The 20,730-nt window shown below is 29.4% G+C and overlaps 3 protein-coding genes and 1 non-coding gene across 4 annotated transcripts; 3 read left to right on the top strand and 1 right to left on the bottom strand.

Annotated features, from left to right (window-relative positions):
* The first annotated feature begins 1,548 nt into the window (after positions 1–1,548).
* On the top strand, positions 1,549–7,907 carry LOC109803966 (uncharacterized). The gene is made up of 14 exons (XM_020365685.3): positions 1,549–1,707; positions 2,451–2,610; positions 2,713–2,970; positions 3,177–3,351; positions 3,659–3,720; positions 3,824–3,987; positions 4,580–4,677; positions 5,020–5,078; positions 5,161–5,295; positions 5,381–5,628; positions 5,723–5,882; positions 6,147–6,222; positions 6,341–6,391; positions 7,421–7,907. The coding sequence occupies exons 1-14, from the start codon at positions 1,586–1,588 to the stop codon at positions 7,633–7,635; spliced, it is 1,983 nt and encodes a 660-aa protein (XP_020221274.1). The 5' UTR covers positions 1,549–1,585; the 3' UTR covers positions 7,636–7,907.
* A 2,810-nt stretch (positions 7,908–10,717) lies between these two features.
* On the top strand, positions 10,718–14,311 carry LOC109800459 (large ribosomal subunit protein P3-like). Its single transcript, XM_020361265.3, has 2 exons — positions 10,718–11,056; positions 13,980–14,311. The coding sequence occupies exons 1-2, from the start codon at positions 10,859–10,861 to the stop codon at positions 14,136–14,138; spliced, it is 357 nt and encodes a 118-aa protein (XP_020216854.1). The 5' UTR covers positions 10,718–10,858; the 3' UTR covers positions 14,139–14,311.
* Positions 14,312–17,465: 3,154 nt separating this feature from the next.
* SUFE2 (sulfur E2) lies at positions 17,466–18,366 on the top strand. The gene has a single exon (XM_020357807.3). The coding sequence runs from the start codon at positions 17,626–17,628 to the stop codon at positions 18,145–18,147; it is 522 nt and encodes a 173-aa protein (XP_020213396.2). The 5' UTR covers positions 17,466–17,625; the 3' UTR covers positions 18,148–18,366.
* Positions 18,367–19,022: 656 nt separating this feature from the next.
* TRNAR-ACG (transfer RNA arginine (anticodon ACG)) lies at positions 19,023–19,095 on the bottom strand. Its single transcript has one exon. It is a non-coding gene; the product is annotated as a tRNA-Arg (tRNA).
* Between the last annotated feature and the right edge of the window lie 1,635 nt (positions 19,096–20,730).

Raw genomic sequence — 20,730 nt, 5'->3', positions numbered from 1 at the left:
ATTGGAAACTGGAAAACAGAAGAGGATTAGAACGTGAATAATGTGATGGTCAACCCCAAAATTGCAGCCTTCGATTCTGATGCAGTCTTGGGTATTAGATTGAAAAGGAAAAGGACAGACAATGAAGAAGTAATCGGGAATATAACAACATTTATGTTCGAAAAAGAAAAGTTTCGAGTATAATAAGAAGAGAAATCACTTTTTAAGTATTATGTTATCGTGTGTCTACTGACTGAACTTTTGATTAAAGAGAGCCGAACCAAGCCAAATATGAAAGGTTCGTTTCTGGTTGTTGGGTAAGGAATCTGCGGGGATCGCAGGTGCGAAACAAACCAAATATAACGCACCAAATTATATATTTAACTAGTTCGCGACACCAAAAATGTAGTTAACGAGTTATCACACCAAAAACCCACCCCAGTTAATAGAGAGAGGTATAAGGTTAATACTTAATTCTGTGGCCTTTTCCATTCACAGTTTAGGAATTTTGGCATATCACCGAATCTCTCGGCCAATTATAGTAACTAGATATAGAATCGCCCGTTGTGCGGTTTATTGAAATTTCTTATTTTTTATATAATATGTTAATACATGTAAATTAAAATTTTGTAATATAAAAAAATGATATTAAAATGAATACAAATCACTATTTAGATGGATATTTAGTAATTTTCTTTCTCGGTATTAGGTTGTTGAATTATTTTTTCTTTGGTTTATTTTTCTTTAAATTTTGAATTAGAATTAACTCTTCATCTGAGAAATTGTCAAACAATTTGTATAGATGTCTTTCTCCTAGAATAAACTTTTTTTATTTGATGATGATCCATCTTTTGACTTCTTGAATAGTTGTTTATTTGTACTTACAATGAGTTCTTCATCCAAGGAAAATATTGACTGTGGTGATTTAGGCTCATTGTTTGAATTTTAAAAAAATAGTTAGTGAAGAATAATATTGAGATTCTTTAAGATAAGTTTTAAAGGATATAAGATTTTTCAATCCTTTTTAATTCTTTTAGTTTAGGATATATCTTTTTAGTTTCTATACATGTAATTTTTCAATCTTTTAGTCTAAATTAATAATTTTTTCATAATGTTCTCTTTCGTATTGACGTATCAAATATATTAATTCAATTTTGTATATTTGATATCAAATTTAATTAGCTAAAATTATTCTAAGTTAAATTTTTTTCGATGCTTTATGCCTCTTTTATATCGTCACTTGTGATATTCATTATCGAGACATAAATTATTTACTCTCACAAAATTAAAAACTTCAATCACGTCAACACAAAATAAATAATATTATATAAAAAATTAACTATAAGAACTAAAAGAAAAACTGTAAAATATTTATTTTAGAATATAAAAATTAAAAAGGATTAAAAATAATAAATATTAGGACTAAAAAACTTATTTTAATATAAAGATTAAAAAGTAAAATAAATGAAATTATAAAAATTTAAAAATATTTTAAAAAAATTAAATATTCAATATACTCTGTTAATTATTTAATTTAGTATTTATAATAGTTTTATTTAACGCAGACATTAATAAAAGTCTCTGTCCCAATTAACGAACTAAAATAATGGAGATTTTTGTTAGTGTATACACTGCGTTTAACTCTGTGGAAACAGCTAAAGCAATGATGAAGTGTTTCCTCTTATCATTCTTCTCTCTTTGCTTTCTCCTCTGTCTCTGCTTTGAAAGGTATGTTGTCTTTGCATTGTTCTTTCTGTTGCGACCATTTAGTAGATTGTGTGTTTCACTTGCATGTTTCCTAACCGAACCCTCTCCACATTGGAAGACTACTCTGATCAGTAATTGCATCGCATATCTCATCGTTTTTGTGTTAATTGCACAATTCAATTCAAAACGCAAAAGGTTTTATGCTGTTTCTCCAAAGTTTGATCTTGTGGGTTGCTTCAAAAGTTCGAATGTAGTATTTCATCACTGCAGGACAAAAGCTGCTCTGAATGCAGTTTTTGGCTAGCATATGCCTATGATAATTCTTAAAATCAGCATCTCAATGTCACTTTTGCCTTAGGCACTTTCCTTGCATGAAGTCAACTCCAGGAATCTAAGGCTTTGATTGATTTGATGAGTTTAGCGAGGTTGAAAATCACTACTCTATACACATTCCAGCATTTATGTTGATTATCATAAATATTGTTTTGAATTATTATGACAAGCTTCAATTTGGAACCGTGTATGTTAAATATATTTGAAATCTTATAATCAGGCTTCAATTTTGTACTAACCGAAGAAAGTAGTAAAGATAACTAGATTAAATTAAATAGTAATTAGCTCAATCACATCTTAGCCAACCTCTGGATGCCTTAATAATCTTTGTAACCTTGTTCAGTTGTTCTGTCATTACTTGTGAGATATTAGACAAATTAGTAGATTATAGAGATGACTTCTATATAATGTATCTAAGCCTGTCATTTCAGCGTGTCCTCTCAAAATGTGTCGAGGAGTGACCAACAGCAAGCTACCCTCCCACCAAGAGGTTGGAACTCCTATGATTCCTTTTGCTGGACAATATCTGAAGAAGAATTCTTACAAAGTGCTGAAATAGTTTCACAGCGTCTCTATGATCATGGATATGAGGTATATTTTCTGTGCGGAACCATAGCTTATGGATGAGTTTGAATATGTTAGTAGTATTTTTGTTAGATATAGACATGATAACTTTCCTTCAAACCCTTGTAGTATGTTGTGGTGGATTACCTTTGGTATAGAAGGAAAGTCGAGGGTGCTCATCATGATTCTTTTGGGTTTGACGTGATTGATGACTGGGGGAGGATGCTTCCTGACCCAGGAAGATGGCCTTCTTCCAAAAATGGGAAAGGATTCACTGAAGTAGCTAATCAAGTACATAGCATGGGTTTAAAATTTGGGATTCATGTCATGAGAGGGATAAGCACACAAGCTCTCCACGCAAACACCCCTATCCTTGATACAACAACGGTATTGCTTTGTGTTTATGCTATAATGTATAATCTGGTAATATTTCTTTTTCTTTTTTGAAGAACAAAAATCAGTTGTAATGGATGCACCATGTATTCATGCAATGCATTTTATCTAAAAATATAACATTATATGCAAGGGATGAGGGTGTTGTTATACCTTAATCCATAGTTTCTTATTGATCTCCTCCTCTCTTAATTTCTTAGGGAGGTGCTTATCAAGAATCTGGTCGAGTGTGGTATGCAAAAGACATAGCAATCCCAGAAAGAGCTTGTGCATGGATGTCTCATGGTTTCATGAGCGTAAATACCAAATTGGGTGCTGGGAAAGCTTTTTTGAGATCCCTTTATGAGCAGTATGCTTCATGGAATGTTGATTTTGGTAATTGAACTACGATTTTACATTCTGTTTATAGTGCTCTATCACAACGAATTCATGTCACTGAAAGCAGTCATGGTGATTTTTAACATTTTATTGCATCATCTCCACCAAGTTTGGGTAAGTGAAGCATAAGTGAAGCATGTTATTGCATCACATTTCTATAGATTGCCTATTTGTTCATAATTTTAATTTAGGGGTTATGCCAAAGTAGAAAAGCAATAAAAGTACTCAATGGGATGTAAACTATAGTAAGCAGTTCTGCCTTTCATTCAAAGTTATTTTAACAGCTTTTCTACTTTCCATGCAGTGAAACATGACTGTGTATTTGGGACGGACTTTGATTTAAATGAAATAAGCTATGTGTCTGAGGTATTCTGCAGTTCTCCATCCCTCCTTCTTATTCTCATATTGAAACTGAGATTGTTAATATTATGGAAGACCCATGGGAACTACTGATGACATGTCATTCCAGGTTCTCAAGGAGTTTGATCGCCCCATTGTATATTCTTTGTCTCCTGGAACCAGCGTGACACCAGCCATGGCCAAGGATGTCAGTGGACTGGTCAATATGTATCGTATAACAGGAGATGACTGGGATACATGGAGGGATGTCAAAGCTCATTTTGATATAACTAGGTGGTTACATCATAATATTTTAGTTCATTAGTACCTTTCTTCAGGTCCCATTTGATTCATCGGAGGGGAGAAATTTTAAAGGAGGAGAGGGGAGGGAAGGGGAAGGGAAGGAAGGAGTTAGAAATTTTGTTTGGTTGAGAGGAGGGGATGGAAAGTTATTTGGTACATAAGTAAGCATTTTAAAATCTCTTTTCTTGTTTGGTTCACAAGGGAAGAGGAAACATTTTAAAAGTGAATTTACTTTTGTATCCTTATAATTTTAAATTTAATAACATAAATAAAGATATTTTAGACATTATACTAAAAATGTTTTAAAATCCCTCTTCTCTCCTTCAAATCCATCCAATGTTGGTGGGGAAGTTAAAATTAGGAAGAGAGGTTTTGCTCCTCTCCATTCCCCTTCTCCCTTCTAAAAATTGAACCAAACAATAAAAGTTTTTAAAAATCCCTCTCCTCCCCTCCCCTCCCCTCTATTCTCCTCCAACCAAACACTATATCAGAGTACCTTGCAATTATGTTGCTTCTCAATAACTGATCTGTTATTCCATTATTATATTATATCATATAAATTTAGTTCATTTGATTGAATCAGGGATTTTTCAAATGCTAATATGATAGGAGCAAAAGGTTTATTGGGGAACTCCTGGCCTGATTTGGACATGCTACCATTTGGATGGCTAACTGATCCTGGTAATGAGCCTGCACTGCTTCTTTTCTCTTTCCTGTATGATATCCCTCATCCTTTTAATCGGTTAGCTATCAGCAATGTACTTATGTACTGAATAACTTCACTTTTCATTATAAATAGTTTTTTATGTGAAGAATCTTGTGGCATTGTGAAGTACTTGTCTCCATATATTATTCTAATTAACATGAAGCATTGCTGGTTCATTGAAACTGTTTGATTAGAAAACTTGATAGACGTTTTGCAATCTTTTCATAGAAAATTGCTGCAAGCTGTTTGAATTCAAATTCATAGGAAAATGTATTTTGAAAAAAGACAATACATTTTCATCTCCCTTCTTTTTGAAGGTTCAAATGAAGGTCCACATAGGTATAGTAACCTCAATCTAGAAGAGAAGAAGACACAGGTATTCATAAAAGCACAACTAAGTTGTTTTACCATATATTCATTGGTTAATTTTGACATGTGAAAGTGTTCTTATTCCACAGATGACTCTGTGGTCTATGGCAAAGTCTCCCCTTATGTATGGAGGGGATGTTCGGAAGATTGATCCTAGCACATATGATGTTATCACAAATCCTACCCTGCTGGAGATTAATTCTTTTAGCTCAAATAATATGGAGGCATGTGAGCCATCTAACTTTTTTGGGTCAGAGGGAAAAATATGTTTGTCAAATTAATATCATATTTCTTTTATTGCACTGGCAGTTTCCTTATATCACAAAAGTGATTAGTGAAGATCAGGATCTTGATGGGCAAATGAGAAGAAGCAGCAAAGAAATGAAAACAACCTACACTCATTCAATAGGCCTCACAAGCTGCACTGAGTCAAAGGCAAGTGGTTGGGCTAGTGAAAGTCTTAACCAATATCTTGAAAGAATATGTTGGAAAAGAAGTTTAGAAAACAAGCATCTTGCCCCCTTCTGTGTGCACAAGAGAGAACTTTACTTCCCATTGTAATCTGGCTTTATCTTTCTATGTTCCATTTTCCTAACTTTGATTTGAGTATTAATGTTAACAACAGAAATTGTTATTTCGATACTGATACAGAGATGAAGTGACTATGTATGAAGAGTATCACCAAGGGAAATATCATTTAGTTGCAACCAACAGAATAAAATTTTGCTTGGATGCTTCTCCAAAACGCAAGCTTACTTCTGAAGAGTTTGAGAGAGGGACATTTTCTCCCTGCAGGTGGGATTCAAATCAGGTATGTTGTAGTCTCTTGTCAGGCTGTGCAAGAGTGCATGTAGCCATTGTGTAGTTTTTGCGTTTTTTCTCTGGGTTTATAAAATTCAAAGATAATGTTTCTTGTGCACATGCACACCACTACTTATATTCCAATCATAATATCATATGCCTTGACCAATTCTTTTTTTTTTTTTTATATGAAATAACCTTTAGATATGCATTTATTTATTTATTTATATTTTTGTGTATTCTGTTATAAGTTGATCTTTGGAGTCTTAAACAGATGTGGGAGTTGAACCCTAATGGGACCCTGGTGAATAGTTATTCTGGCTTGTGTGCAACAGTAGAGTATAGCGAAGGTGAAATTTTATAATTATGTACCCTTTCTAGAATGATGTTGATTCATGCAATTTGTTGTATTAGTCTTGTTTTTTCTTCTAATTTAGTATTCATGACGCTGGTTGTTCGTTTATGCAGATACTAGTAATTCTGATGGATTGCGCTCTTGGATTGCTACAGGAAGAAAAGGTCCGTTACTTACAAAAACTACAGATAAATCTCGATAGTTTTCTTGTTTTCTTCCGCGACTGCATCCAAACATCAGAAAATAATTTGACTGATCATAGGCATTTAAGTACTTAAATAGAAAACAAATTGTATAATGGCCTATCTTCCAGAAAACAGAACCATTTAATTGGTCTAGTTTGTTCAAATTTAGAAAAATATTTCAACAAATCCAAACCTACCCAATGAAAAACAGATTGATATGGTTTGGGTTATTGGGTTGACAATATCACAAATAATGAGATATTAAATAAAGGTATTATAGTCTAAATACAACACTATTTTGCATCCATTAAATGTTTCTCAATATGTATGCATTAACCTTGATATCAATAGATATGGAACAGAGGTGAAATGGACGTAGAATAAAAAAAAAATACATAAATCTATAGTGAAAAGGTTAATAAAAGTCACTCAAATTAGAATTTCAATTGGAGTATATTTGTCAAGGGGTGAAAAAAAATATCAAATTCTAGAAAAGGTAAATAAACATAGAAGTATAATAATTGGATTGATTTAGTTCGAATTGCATTCAATACAATTGTTTGAAGAAAAAAAAAGTCAATTAATTTGGTTTAATTTGTCAAGTTCATGGGATAATGAACACTCCTGAAGACTGGGCATGTTATCTGTAAAGTTCTAGCAAATTCAGCCAAACTACATTTGTGTATATTTGTGGGACATTGAGCGTGAAGTAGCACGCCACAATAAGGACCTGTTTGGACAATTTTTTCCAAAAATATTTATAGGAGAAGAAAATCAGAAGAAAAAATGAAATAATCTTTTTCAAAAACTAAAATTAACTTGTGCATAAATTAATTTGTAGAAATTTTCTTATATTAACTTCTACAAAATATGTTTTTTAAAAAGTTTATTTTATTTTTTCTTATTTTTTTTCCTTAAAAGTACTTGAAAATTTTATCTAAACAGAAAACCTTTATAATTTTTTTTAAGTTATTCTTTTCTAACTCCTAGAGTTGCATCTGTGTGTAGGAGAAGTCTATGTTGCTTTCTTCAATCTAAGCGAACAGAAGACGGTGATATCTGCGCAGACATCGGACCTGGCTAAGTTTCTTCCAGACAGAAACTTCGGTTCTTGTCAGGGTAGTGAAGTGTGGAGTGGAGATGCTATAGAAATAACTCAGGGGACGTTCTCAACAGCAGTGGAAATACATGGAACTGCACTAATTGTTCTGGATTGTAACTAGTCCCCTTTTTTTCTCCTTCCAAATAAAAACAGAAAGAAAAAGAATGGCATCGCAGTTGCTGGCTTAATTTTTTCTATCTATGTTTGAGGTGGATGAAATATAAATGTAAAATGGGGTGTTGTATGCAACTATTTGACCTGCATTTTGTAAGACAAAAGAAGTGGGTAATAGTTGTGCTAGTGGGGGTGATGATGGCTTGGCTGCTGTTAAAATCACATTCTATTAGTTAACTTAAAATAAGTGAGTGGCCAAATAGGCACGCACTAAGTGAACGTGGAGGTACCAAATAGCTCAAGTGTGACAAGCTTTTCGAAAAGCGCTTCTCCAGGAAGAAATTAAGAAGAAAAAATTCTTTAATAGTCAAAATTAGTTTATGTATAAATAAATTTGTTGAAACTCTTATTATTATTTTTAAAAGTATAATTTTTAACTTATGAAGAAAAAAAATATTTTATTTATTTTCTTATATTAGAAATGGTTTATGAAGAAAATATTTGACTGGAGTTGCTATCATATCATAAAAAGATCGCACTAACAGGTTATCTTAATTATGGTGTGCTTCGGTCCAAAAAGACAAGATGCACACTAATATCTCTAGCCACTAGCCCAAGAGGGTGGGACGGAAACATTCAACTGCAGTGTTTTTTATGTAACTAACTTTCAGTATAAATTCTTTGATAAAGAAATACTACATGTGGTTTTAATTATAAGCACCAAAATAGTAACTGATTTTTATGTTTAGATTCATTACAATCGCAAAAATGATGGGCACTCTACGTATTTGAACACATGGTGGATTCTTCCGTGGAAATGTTGAACAAGTGGTGCATAAGTACATAAGAAAAAACAGCAGGTAAATGTAAATTAAAATTTTATAAAAATTATACTTTAGTTCTCTTACATCAACAAAATTGAGTTTTCCTTCACCTTCTCCATCCGCATGATTTCAATCTCCCTTCATCTCCATCTTCATCTGTTCCATCCTAACAAATTCATCTCCTAGAACCTTAATCATAGACACCACTTTCACTATAGGATCTCTCTCCTTCTTTTTCCCAAAATTAGGGTTAGGGTTCTGATTCAAATTGGGGTTGAATTTCTGATTACTTCCAGGTTTCCCAAACACCTTGGAGGTGGAGCAGGAAAGTCATTCAGATAATAAGTGGAGCAAGAGGACATCAACATCGACGACAATGACAACAACAATGATCAAGATCTCTACCACAATAGCTTTCCCTTTTCTTAAAATAGTAGATTTAAATCTAATTCAACCCTACAAAATCGGCTTGTAAGGTAAAGGTTGTTCCACTTATATATTATTTAATTATCTTATCTCTAATCGATGTGAGACTTGGATTTTTTCCAATACACTCCCTCACGTCCGGTATTATTAGACTTGGTACATGGATAAATGGTGCGTGACCCTTTTGAATAATCTAGGATAGGCGACCCTTTTTAAGGATCTAGGATAGCTCTGATACCATATTAGAATAGTGGATTAAAAATCGATTTTGTAGGGTTGAATTAAGTTCAAATCCACTGTTCTAAGACCTTTATAAGCAATCTAAGAGGGAAAAAGAAGAGGGAAAAGTAGTACTGTGAGGGAAGGGTGAAAATAAGAGGGAGAACGTGAAGGAAGATGGAAGTGTGGTTTGAAGGGAGAAGGTGAAGGAAGACTCAAATTTCTTGATATTGGAGGACTAAAATATAATTTTTATAAAATTAACTTTTCCGCATTAATTTACCTTTTATTTTTCCTTGTGTATGCATGCACCACTTCCTTAGTGGTCCTTCAAAGAAAGTATCTTAACACATAATTAACGATGGAACACATATTATCAAAAACTAAAAGTTTATCTACATTAAATGTGTCATATCAGTAGCTTCTGTTAATATTTTGATCAGAAATTAATGGAAGGACATAAATTATAAAAATTTAAAAAGTTTGGAAGCACACTTCATGAGAAAAAAAAAATGGGGTAAGATTTGTAAAAAAGCAAAAGTCTGAAGCATAAATTACAATTAAATCTTAATAATATGTATCAAACAAATTACTCTCTATATATTATCCACTACTTTATCCTATATGTATATACTTTCTAAACTATCCACTACATTATTTTTTTCTCTCTTAACTATATTAAAGAGATATCCTATTTTGATCATACTTTTTATTAAACTATTATACTCTTTAATTATTTTATAAATTATCTATTCATTTTAATTTATCTATTTTTTTTTACAAGAACTATAATCTATAACCTATAACTATAATAAAGAGGATATCTTATGTTGGTCTTTACTTTTTTATATATAATCCATAAGTCTTATTTTTGAAATAAATAAATTTCTCTCCGTCTATAAAATATATAACTATAATAAATAAAATATCTTATTTTAGTTCTATTTTTTCTTAGATTATTATTATGACCTTTAACTACACCATTAATCATCCACTACCTTGTATCCTATATATAACTACTTTCTAAATTAGTCACTACATTTTCTCTCTTTTATGTTTTATATTTTATTTTTTAAATGAAAGAGGGGCACATTTTTCCTAATTTAAGATATCTATTATAATTTATATACAGAAAACATAACTAGTTTATTTATTTTTTGAAATAATTAAGTAGAAGTTGTTTTTATTTTAACATAGTCATAAACTAATTTTATATTTTACATGGTAGTTATCAATATTTTTTAGTTTAATTTTGGAAACAACTTTACATCAAAAACTTCAATAAATTCACACAAAAAATTAAAAAATGGTTTATAAATGAAAAAAAAATATAATTAAAAATATATTAATAGTATATATATTTTTTTATATGGTTAATCATATGATTTAGTCAATAGTACTTATTATTAAAATTAACAAAGTTATGGTACATAATAATATGCACGTTTATATCATTGAATATTAAACATTGAAACAAATAATTTTTTATAAGAAAAAACTGAAACAAATACTATGATAATTTATTTTTTTTGACGTTGAGAACCAAAATAATAATACCAAATTTAAGCATTAAACAAAATACTCCTAAAAATAAGATAAAATTAAATGAAAATTGTTAAAGGTAAAAACAGAATATACTTTCAGTTTTGAGAAAAAAGAGAGCACTAGGGTTTGTAGTTTCTGCGTACGTAAACTAAACAGAAGCGTTCCGTAGAAGGGTTTCTGTTTTGCATTTGAAGAGAGAGAGAGAGAGAGAGAGCGATGGAGATTTTCACATTCATCCTGCGCAAATCCGGCGACAAATGGACGGCAAAGCAATATTCCGGCGACATTGAGGAGTCGGCTCCGTCCACCTTTGAGATTCAGAGGAAACTCGTTAAGGCTGCTGACGCCGCCGACTCCTCCGCTGCCGTTCGGACCTCTTTCTCCGTCGTTTCACCTTCCTCTGCCATTTTCCAGGTACCACTCCTTTTTCATCTCTATGCATATTTTCATAGTTATTTATATTGATTCTGTATATGGTGCATCCTTCTAAATTTTCCTTGTGGTTGAGATTAGTATATTACTGCGATTGTTGTTGCTCTGGGGGTTGAGACATGAAATTACTATCTTCATTCTTTTATAATAATCGTTTAAGTTTATTTTATAAAAATTAAGAAATTTAATAAAAAAAAATTATCTTTTATAGAATGATTTTTATGTTTTCTATTATATCTTCTTTCGTTTTTAATTTTGCAATAAATATATATTAGTTGTCTTATTTAAATTGATTAAAAGTTAAGAGAAATGTAAAGATATATAATTGATATAATATAACAATTCATGTTATCTTGAAGTTTGAAAATGATAAATAAATAGAAACAAAATTTTATTAAAAATTTGAAAAGTGTAAAAAGGAATAAAGGGAGTATATAATTGTATTGAACATAAACATATTTTTATAATAATTAAATTCTATCAAACTTTTTTTTTTTTTTTTAAATTTTTCATTCCAAATCCCTTTTTTTTTGTTCTCTAGAATGTATCATACACCTCTTAATACTCCAACCAATCATCATTAATTATTTCTCTCTCTTAATTAACTAAACTTATTAGATTAAAAGATTAAAATTTGAATCTATATTTATGTTATTGACAAAAAAAAAGTAGAATAAAATGGTATTGCAGAATTTTCAATGATTTAAAATTACACTACAATTATATGTTATTGTAATTATAGAGAGCACCGCAATTAATAGTAATATTGCGACACCGCCAACACGCAAACCCCAATTTAGAAATAGAGTTTCTCTCTATGCATTAATGCATTTTATAATCTTTATTCAGTATATTTTGGATACTAATTTAAAATCATATTTAATAAAAAAATTATACAATCCCCTACAGAAAAACAAAAATTTGTAAGTATATCTACTTTTTTTTTTTTTTTTTAACTTCAATTGAATTCAACACATCTGTTCCCAAATATAACGTTATTAGTTTTTCGTCGTTTCATGTATCGTATTTGGTGTGTTTTCTTCTCCGTCTTTCTTTCTGTTTTTCGTTCAAATGATTGAAGCTTTTACTTCAGTTTTGAAAATTGAACTGTGTGTTATTGGTGATTCGACTCAGATGAGTTTTTTTTTACTAATTTTACTACGTCCTCCATTACACACTACGATATATGATAATTCATTTATTTTTATAATAAATATCTTAAAATTCGCTTTATAAATAGTTTTTAATTAATTAACTATGTAAAATTATTTTATAATAATAAATGTATAACTATTTTTTTTACACCAATATAAATGCATAACTATTAAACTCTCAAATGATCTATTCCTTTGATTGATTTGTTTGAATTGGTCTCTAAAAATAGAATGGAAAATTACTGTGTAGTATATCTGTTAGACGAAATGGAGTAGATAAATTAATTTTCATATTTAAGATGGAATGCTTAATTATAACTTGTTTGGTTTCACGTTTAATTGTAGTGTGTTTGGTTTATGCGTTTTATAGTTTATTTAATGTGAAATTGACTTTTTATGGGCATTGTGTCTGTAACACTTTGTGAAATTGTTAGTAGTCTCGTATTAAGTAGAATATGAATTTTAATGTGGTACTTAAACTTTGAATCTCTTTCATCTAATAGATTAGTTTTTTTTGGATTGGACTTCTCTTCATGGTTTAAGTTCTAATAATTTGTATTCTCATTAAGTATTGAGTTATGAAAAAGACTATTTATAAATTGAATTAAGGTGTAACAACAAAATATTAATAGATAAGTGAAATTGTTAAAGAGAAAAAGATTATCATTAAGTCAATATCGATAGAATGAAAGTCATCATTAGTTCTTAAAAGAGACGGTAATGTTAAGAATTTTACATTAAGTATAAAATATGAAGTTCAATGTGATACTTAAGAGTTAAGACTCTCTCACTTAATCAACTAATTTTTTAAGGATAACTTCTCATAATTTAAGTCCTATCACAAACACATTGTTATATTCCTACTATAGAAGGAATACGGGTTTTCTTAATTAGCGATGGTCTTTTCTATTTGAATAGTTTTTTCCATTCGTGACCCAACAAAACAGATCATTCATGTTTGCTTTAGTCTTGTATAGTTTGAGCATTCTTGATACTTTAAATTATGATGTATGCAGTGACGACAAACGTTGCTTCAGTGGGTGTGTACATTGGGGATCTGAGGGAGTAAAGTAATATGGTGATTTTTGGGCAAAGGGACACCTGTATCTGAGATATTATGATTGTGGGGTAGAATTTGGTGGCTAAAGACACTTTTTTTTTTTTTATAAGCAAAAGTGATTTAAATTAAAGGGAGTACAGGAAGTACTTCAACATGTTATAAGTGACATAAAGACATAATTAAAATTCAAAATCAAGGTAAAAATTATGAAAAACACAAATTCGAATTATAATATCAACTAATATAACTAAAAGAATAACAGGTGACAGAATTAGTAATTCACTTCTATTAACGCAGTTTAATATTGTCCAACAATTACTTGCAATCTATAATATCTTGCTGAAAAATAATATCATTCCGATGAAGTCATAGTGACCAGATAATAGAAACTCAAACCACCAGAAAACACTGAAAACGTTTTATAAAGTGGTTTCATTCATATTTTTTTCACAAAGCATTTTAATTTTTATAATTTAGTTTGGTTAGTGTTTTTTTTTTTTTCATACCCTTGGTCAAAGATTACACTACAATTGCAATTTTGAATCATTAGAGCATGGGATTTGGCTCTTTTAGATTTCCCAAACATTAGTTCTCTTCAAACCACATATATGGTTGTTGAATTATTATATATGTTAGGGTGATAACCTTGTACTTAACTATTAGAGTGAGTAACGAGGTTGTTTTTGGTCAGGTGGTTGTGGGTGGTGCAGGAATAGTTGTAGGTGGTGTGGCTGCAGCAGCAGCTGCTCCTGCTGCGTCTAAAGAGGCTGCTCCGGCTGCAGAGAAGAAGGAAGAAAAAGTGGAGGAAGAAGAGGATGATGATGATTTGGGATTGTCACTCTTTGATTAATTACATCACTTTACTATTTTCTACATTTTTTTTCATGCGAACAAACAAACATGCATCTTTAGTTTTATAGTAGTAGAAATTACGTATTGGTTTGCACCAATTGATGCTACTTTTCCTTCTCAATAATATTTTGTCTTCTTAACTACTACTATATATTTCAGTTTTTTAAACCACCCTCGTCTCTATATTTATATATTACTGATTTTCATAGCATTCACTCAATACATTATGTAGATTGTTAATGTGGTTGTTCTGCCATAAAATTATTGAATATAAATAAATAGTTTTATTATAATAAAAGTCATTAATTTTTTTTTTTTACAATTTTGTTATATATTATTTTTTCTTTATCTAAAATATCTTATGCAGCCTTCCAACATTCTAACCAAATATTATTAGTTGTCTATCACCTTCTGATCACACTTATTAAAATAAAAGATTAAAGTTTGAGTTTATATTTAATTTTTTTGACAAAAAAGTATAATAAAATGATATTGTGAATCTACTAAAGTTGTGTCGCGACTTGCGAAATTTCTTGCGATTTACGGTTCATTGCAATTAGAAGAAGATATTCGATTATCATTTAGAAGATATTCTTAATGCAAATTAAAATAATAATAATCATCCGTGGTCCTCTCCTCTTCCCTTACTTTCTTCTCATTTTTTTTTAATCTTTCTTACGTTCACTCATGTCATCTCTTCCAAATTAAATGAGATGAAATTGTAATATATATATATATATATATATATATATATATATATAATTTAATTTAAAGTTACTATTAAGTAAAAGAAAAATTTGAACCAAATCTAGCCATAGTCCGTGACGCAATTAGTACGGGCTGTGTGTGAGTAAGAACATAAATTAAAGATCAACAATTCATGTAGTGGTACTGTAAGAAGATAACATTGGCAGAAACAAATAACCTTTGAAAATGGTTGCATTTTGTTCGTGGTGCCCCATTGTCTACAAGATAATCTAAAATAAAAGGGGAGATGACTGTGTAGTTTTAAAAGTGATGTTACAATGATACAATTCAGTTAAAAGCTATAAAAAAAACTACTTCCACATGGTTATTTTTTTTAGTCAAGTAACGAGGATATGTTATTCTAAAGAATTCCCGAAGCCAATACATCAGCAAGAATAATTGTGTTTGGTTTTATGTTTATTTTTTCATAAAATACTAGTTAATATGACTCTTTGCGTAAATTTGTATATGTTGATTTTTTTATTGAAAAATTGATTATGAGTTCAAAATTAATTATGAGTTGAATTAATTTTATATAATTTTTGTGTTGGATTTTTTTTTATACTGAATTTAACTACTATTGGGAATTGTTGTTGACTAAAGAATTAGCTACTTTATTATCTCTTCTTATGTAATAACTTATCATGATCTATTTAACAGTTTAGAGTTTAGTCTATTATTTGTTTTACAAAAATTTTATATTATAAGAATTTTAGTTAATTTTTAAGAAAATAAAATTAAAAAAATCAATTTATATCAACAAAATATAACACGATTAATAGATAATTTTGTATTTTAAACATGTAATTACAGTTTTAATATCTAATCTATAAACATGAAGAAAAAAAAATATTTGTTAAGGAATACTACCTTCTTAATTAATAGATCTCATTGTTTTGCAGGATTGATAGTCTAAACTAATTTTCAGTTGAGAATACTTTGATTTAATAAAAAAATCTAATGAATGTCATAAAAATGTTCTTTTTTTCTTCCAATCGTTTTAAATAAATAGTAAAAAAATATTTATAATTTATTTTTCTATTCAATCAATTCACCTGAACTTTCTTTAAACACAAGCTATATATATATCTTAAAATAAAATAAAATGAAATGAAAAGGTGCACAAATGATAATGACGTATTATATTCGAAAATTTTGATTATCTCACATGACGAACCTTACACGTCATCGATTTTTTATTGTCTTAGTGAAACGATAAAAGGTTTTGTCTTTCTGTTTGACATTATGGCCAAATGATGCATACATGCATGGCAATAATTTTTCTAAGTAGAAAATTTTAAAACTTGGCGTTAATTTCTAATTTCTGAGGTAAATTGATCATCAAGAAAACAATTGAGTAGCCACAGAAGTTAGCCAACTCGATTCGATTGAGTCACTTCAAATTTCTTTAAAACATAAATTAATTCAACTTGAATTATCTTTTAAGAATCAGAAAATACCGAAATAGTCAATTTGACCCATTCTATCACGAATTAATAAGTTCGGTGATACAACTCATCATCAATTTTTTTTTTTTAAGGTTTAGGGTTTAGGGTTTACCAACGTTGTGGCTGTTTTATCACTAATTATTGCTACAGTACTTCTACCAATATTTTTTTTTTAGTGAAATCTATTAAAGAGTTTTGTTCACATTTACCAATTTAAACATTTTTACTTTGTTAATTGATTAAAAAAAATCCTCCTACTACTTAATAGAGAAAATAGTAAAGCAAGTAAAAAAGATAAGTTCATTTAATGCATTCAAAATGTAAAATTACTATATTAAAAAAAATATTATATATTAAGTCTTCCAAATAAAAATAATAATAAAAGTAATAATATTTTTACACGATTCCTATATTTAAATTATATTCTATATTACATGAGTTTAATTGTCGTGTATTAATTAAAAAAAATTATATTCCTATATAACAAATTGATTGTAAACATAAATTATTAAAGTGAATAAATATAATGATACGATATAATGTGATAAGTCAATAATTTATGGTGATCATACAATGTTATATACAATTAATAAAGTAAAAAATTAAAAAATTTGAATGACAAAATCTAAAACATATGAAAGATGACTGATAAAAAATACAATTAAATCTAAATACTTTTTCAAATACCCAAATCAGAGATTAAACTTTTTTCATTACATATTAAAAAATAAAATTATATATGAAGCAAGTGGATCTTTATTAATACGACTTATGGGACCAAGATAAGTGCATGAGTTGAATCGATAATATTTTTATATAAAAATAATTAATAAAAAGATATTTAACATTTATTTATTATTATGAATGTATAAAAGAGCAAATAGGATTTTGGGTGTTATATAAAAGAGTTAATTATTTATATATTATCGGTATAAAAATTTTTACACTAATAACCAATCATATTTTAAAAATTATTATTTTTTTATTTAATTAAATAAATAAATAACATGACACTATTAAAAGATATGATTGATCGTGAATTTTAAAAAATTTTATCCTAATAATATATGAGTGATTCCTTTATATAAAAAGAGACTTTGTGAGGTTTCTTAGTTTGAAATCGAGGAGCAATGAGTGATCCTTACGAAAAACATATATAAAAGAATTGGCGCGGCGGCCATGGCCATGGGAAAAGGAAAACTCTCTTTCTCTCTCTGAATTCCTCATCCTTGATCCTCAAAAAATTTTATAAAAAAAAATCCTTTTTTTTTTAATTTAATTATTTAAAAAATGTTCCCTTCAACGACAACGATGGGAAGCACCACCGTGTTGAGCCTCCCTCTCGGCAAACCCAACGCCAGGGTGGCTCCAAAACTCACCGTTTCGAAGGTGGCCGACAAGCTGAACAACCTGACCTCGGAGTTCAGGTCCCTGTCGGAGCCGATCGAGCGCGTGAAGCGGCTCCTGCACTACGCGTCGCTGCTGCCGCCGATGGGGGCGGCGGAGAGGGTCCCGGAGAACCGCGTGGCGGGGTGCGCGACGGAGGTGTGGGTGGTGGCGGAGGTGGACGAGCGGCGGAGGATGCGGTTCCGCGCGGACAGCGACTCGGAGATCTCGAAGGGCTTCTGCTGGTGCCTCGTCTGGATGCTCGACGGCGCCCTACCCGAGGACCTTCTCTTGCTTCACACAGACCATTTCCAACACATCAACGTTGGCTTAGGGATCACCCTCAAGGCCCAATCAAGGACCAACACGTGGCACAATGTTTTCTTCCACATGCAGAATGCTGCTAGGGATTTCATCATTAATTGAGAAGCTCGACTTATAAATTCACTTGAACGGACATTGAAAATTGCGTTGATGTTACTGCACTTTTCATTTCTTCTATATTAATGCCTCAGACTGTTCTAAGCTTCCTGCTTCATGTCTTTCTTAATTAACTCTCTCAAATTATCTGTTTTCATAAATTTTAATAATATTATGTACCATATTTATCTATTTATATGAATTTTCTTAAACCCTCTTATTTAAGTGACTATTTATATTTTGTCTAGTCGTTGGTTGGGAAAGATTTAAGATAGTTAAAAATATGAGAACTTAAGTTCAATTCTCTGATCATTTTTTGCGAGAAGTAATTATAGTAACCAACACTTTTGTAGTTTTCTAATATCATATGTAATATTTAACAATAATGAGTTACATGTTTATTAACTTTTATGACTTTTTCCAAACCTTCTCGTTTAAATGTCTATTTATATAAAAAAAAATGAAAAATAAAATTTATTAAGTATTTAAATATGTAAAACTAGAGACATCCATGTTGTACTTCACCACACTAAAACATAAGTTTACTCCAACATTGGTAACTAGTAACAAAATAAGCAACACTCTTATACATCTAATATCAAAGGTAATCTTTAACAATATTGTATAACATATTTATTAGTTTCGATGGTTCTTCTCAAATCTTCTTATTTAAATGCTTAATTAAATAAAAAAAATGGAGTAAAAAAAAAAAAAATATATATATATATATATATATATAGTTTATAAAGTATATTACATTTTTAGGAATCCTAATTTTAAGATCAAGTATAATCAGTAATGTTATTAAAAAGAACATTTAAAAACATGTTTCATTTGGGGCTAAAAAATATCATGTGACCTAAATTACCGAAAATGGAAAACGACTCCACTGGGGATCGAACCCAGAGTCTCTGGTTCCGTAGACCAGCGCCTTATCCATTGGGCCATGGAGTCTTGATGTTGCTAAAGTTCCTTAAACACCCAATTTAAATGACTATACAATAAGCACAGGCCTGCAGAGAATTTGTATTTTGTAGTGTAGTGTGGTGATTGGGAAACACAAGTTTGGGAGGTTTCAACACATATTTGGAATAATGCTTGAAATTTGTAAAAAAACAAAAATAAAAAATAAGTTGTTTTTAAACATTTAGAGTTGAAACTTATGATATTTTTTAAACAGTTTTCTCCTCTTAAAATTGATATAAAAACTATTTTTTTATATTCAAATAAAATTAAAATCATTTTTCAGCATTTATAAAACAAAACTCTCTTTAATTAAAATCAATGATTTTAATAAATAGTTATACACATGATAGATTATTGAAATGATTTAATTTTTTACAGTTGAAGATTTATTTTAAACAATAAGGGGTCAAATTTTGTGATATGGTATTTTTTTGTTGTTTCTATTTTTTATTTATTTAATTTGTTATTTTTGTATAAGTGTTGAAGATTTTGATAGTCATAATTCAACTTTCTTTTCTTGTGTTATTTTTACAACATAGTTATGTAGTGCTAAATTGTTAATAACTGATGGTCAATACAAGATTTAAAAGTATTAATGAAAATAAATTCAAAGATCTATAGTTGATAATTTCCTTCTTATATTTCGAAAGTATACAATATAATTATGATCAGTTTGATTCTTTAAATAATTTGACTTCATATTTAGCTATTAATAATGACAATAATATCATAATTATATTTAAAGTTCATTAACCGAGAAACTTATAAATTAAATGATTTTTTTTTGCGTGAATAGTAAAGTAAAATACTATTCATTTCGTTCTATTTAAAAATTAAACTAATAACATCATTATGATTAAGAAATTATAATAAGAGAGTTTAACATATTAATATAAAATAGTTTTACATCATCAACCAATTAAATATCATTATTGATATAACTTTTTTACTTACTTAAAATAAAAAAGTTAATAATTTATTATAAATAATGATTTATGATTAAATAACATTTTATACTATTAGTGTATCATACATATTCTCTTGCAATAATATTATCTTTTATATACTTAGAATTTTACTACAGAACGTACAAATTAACTTAATTTATAATTCTTTCAATTCAGTTTAACATGATTTTGAATTTTAATATTCAGAAAGAATTTTATCGCATATAATAATTTTTATAACTGAAAAACAGATTATTGTAAAAGAAAAATATAATGGCACACTATGATTACAAATCTATTAGGATTGATAATGGTAGAGAAATATAAACAGTTTGTGTAAAGTTTTATATTTGAATGTTATCATTGTTGTTGCAAAAGAAAAAAGAATTACATTTTTAATAAAAACAAAACAAAACAAAATTGCATATTAAGAATTAAATAGAGTGGAAAAGTAGAATTTAGAGAAGGAGAAAAAGTTGAGAGATAGATCATAGATGAGATGTAAATGGCGCATATAATAGAATAGTGAATGGGTCAAATGGCTGCGCTTCAATTACGCCCTTATGACGCGGCCTAATTTCTTTTACTCTTCTAATTCATTTGGCTACGACTCTACATTTTCTTTTATATATATACACAAAGTGATATAAAGCATTAATTGTACATTAAAGATTAA

This window comes from Cajanus cajan, chromosome 3, assembly GCF_000230855.2.
Source record: "Cajanus cajan strain Asha chromosome 3, NIPB_CcT2T_4, whole genome shotgun sequence".
Lineage (NCBI taxonomy): Eukaryota > Viridiplantae > Streptophyta > Magnoliopsida > Fabales > Fabaceae > Cajanus > Cajanus cajan.
Note: the sequence above shows the minus strand (reverse complement) of the source record. Positions and strands in the feature narration are given on the sequence as shown.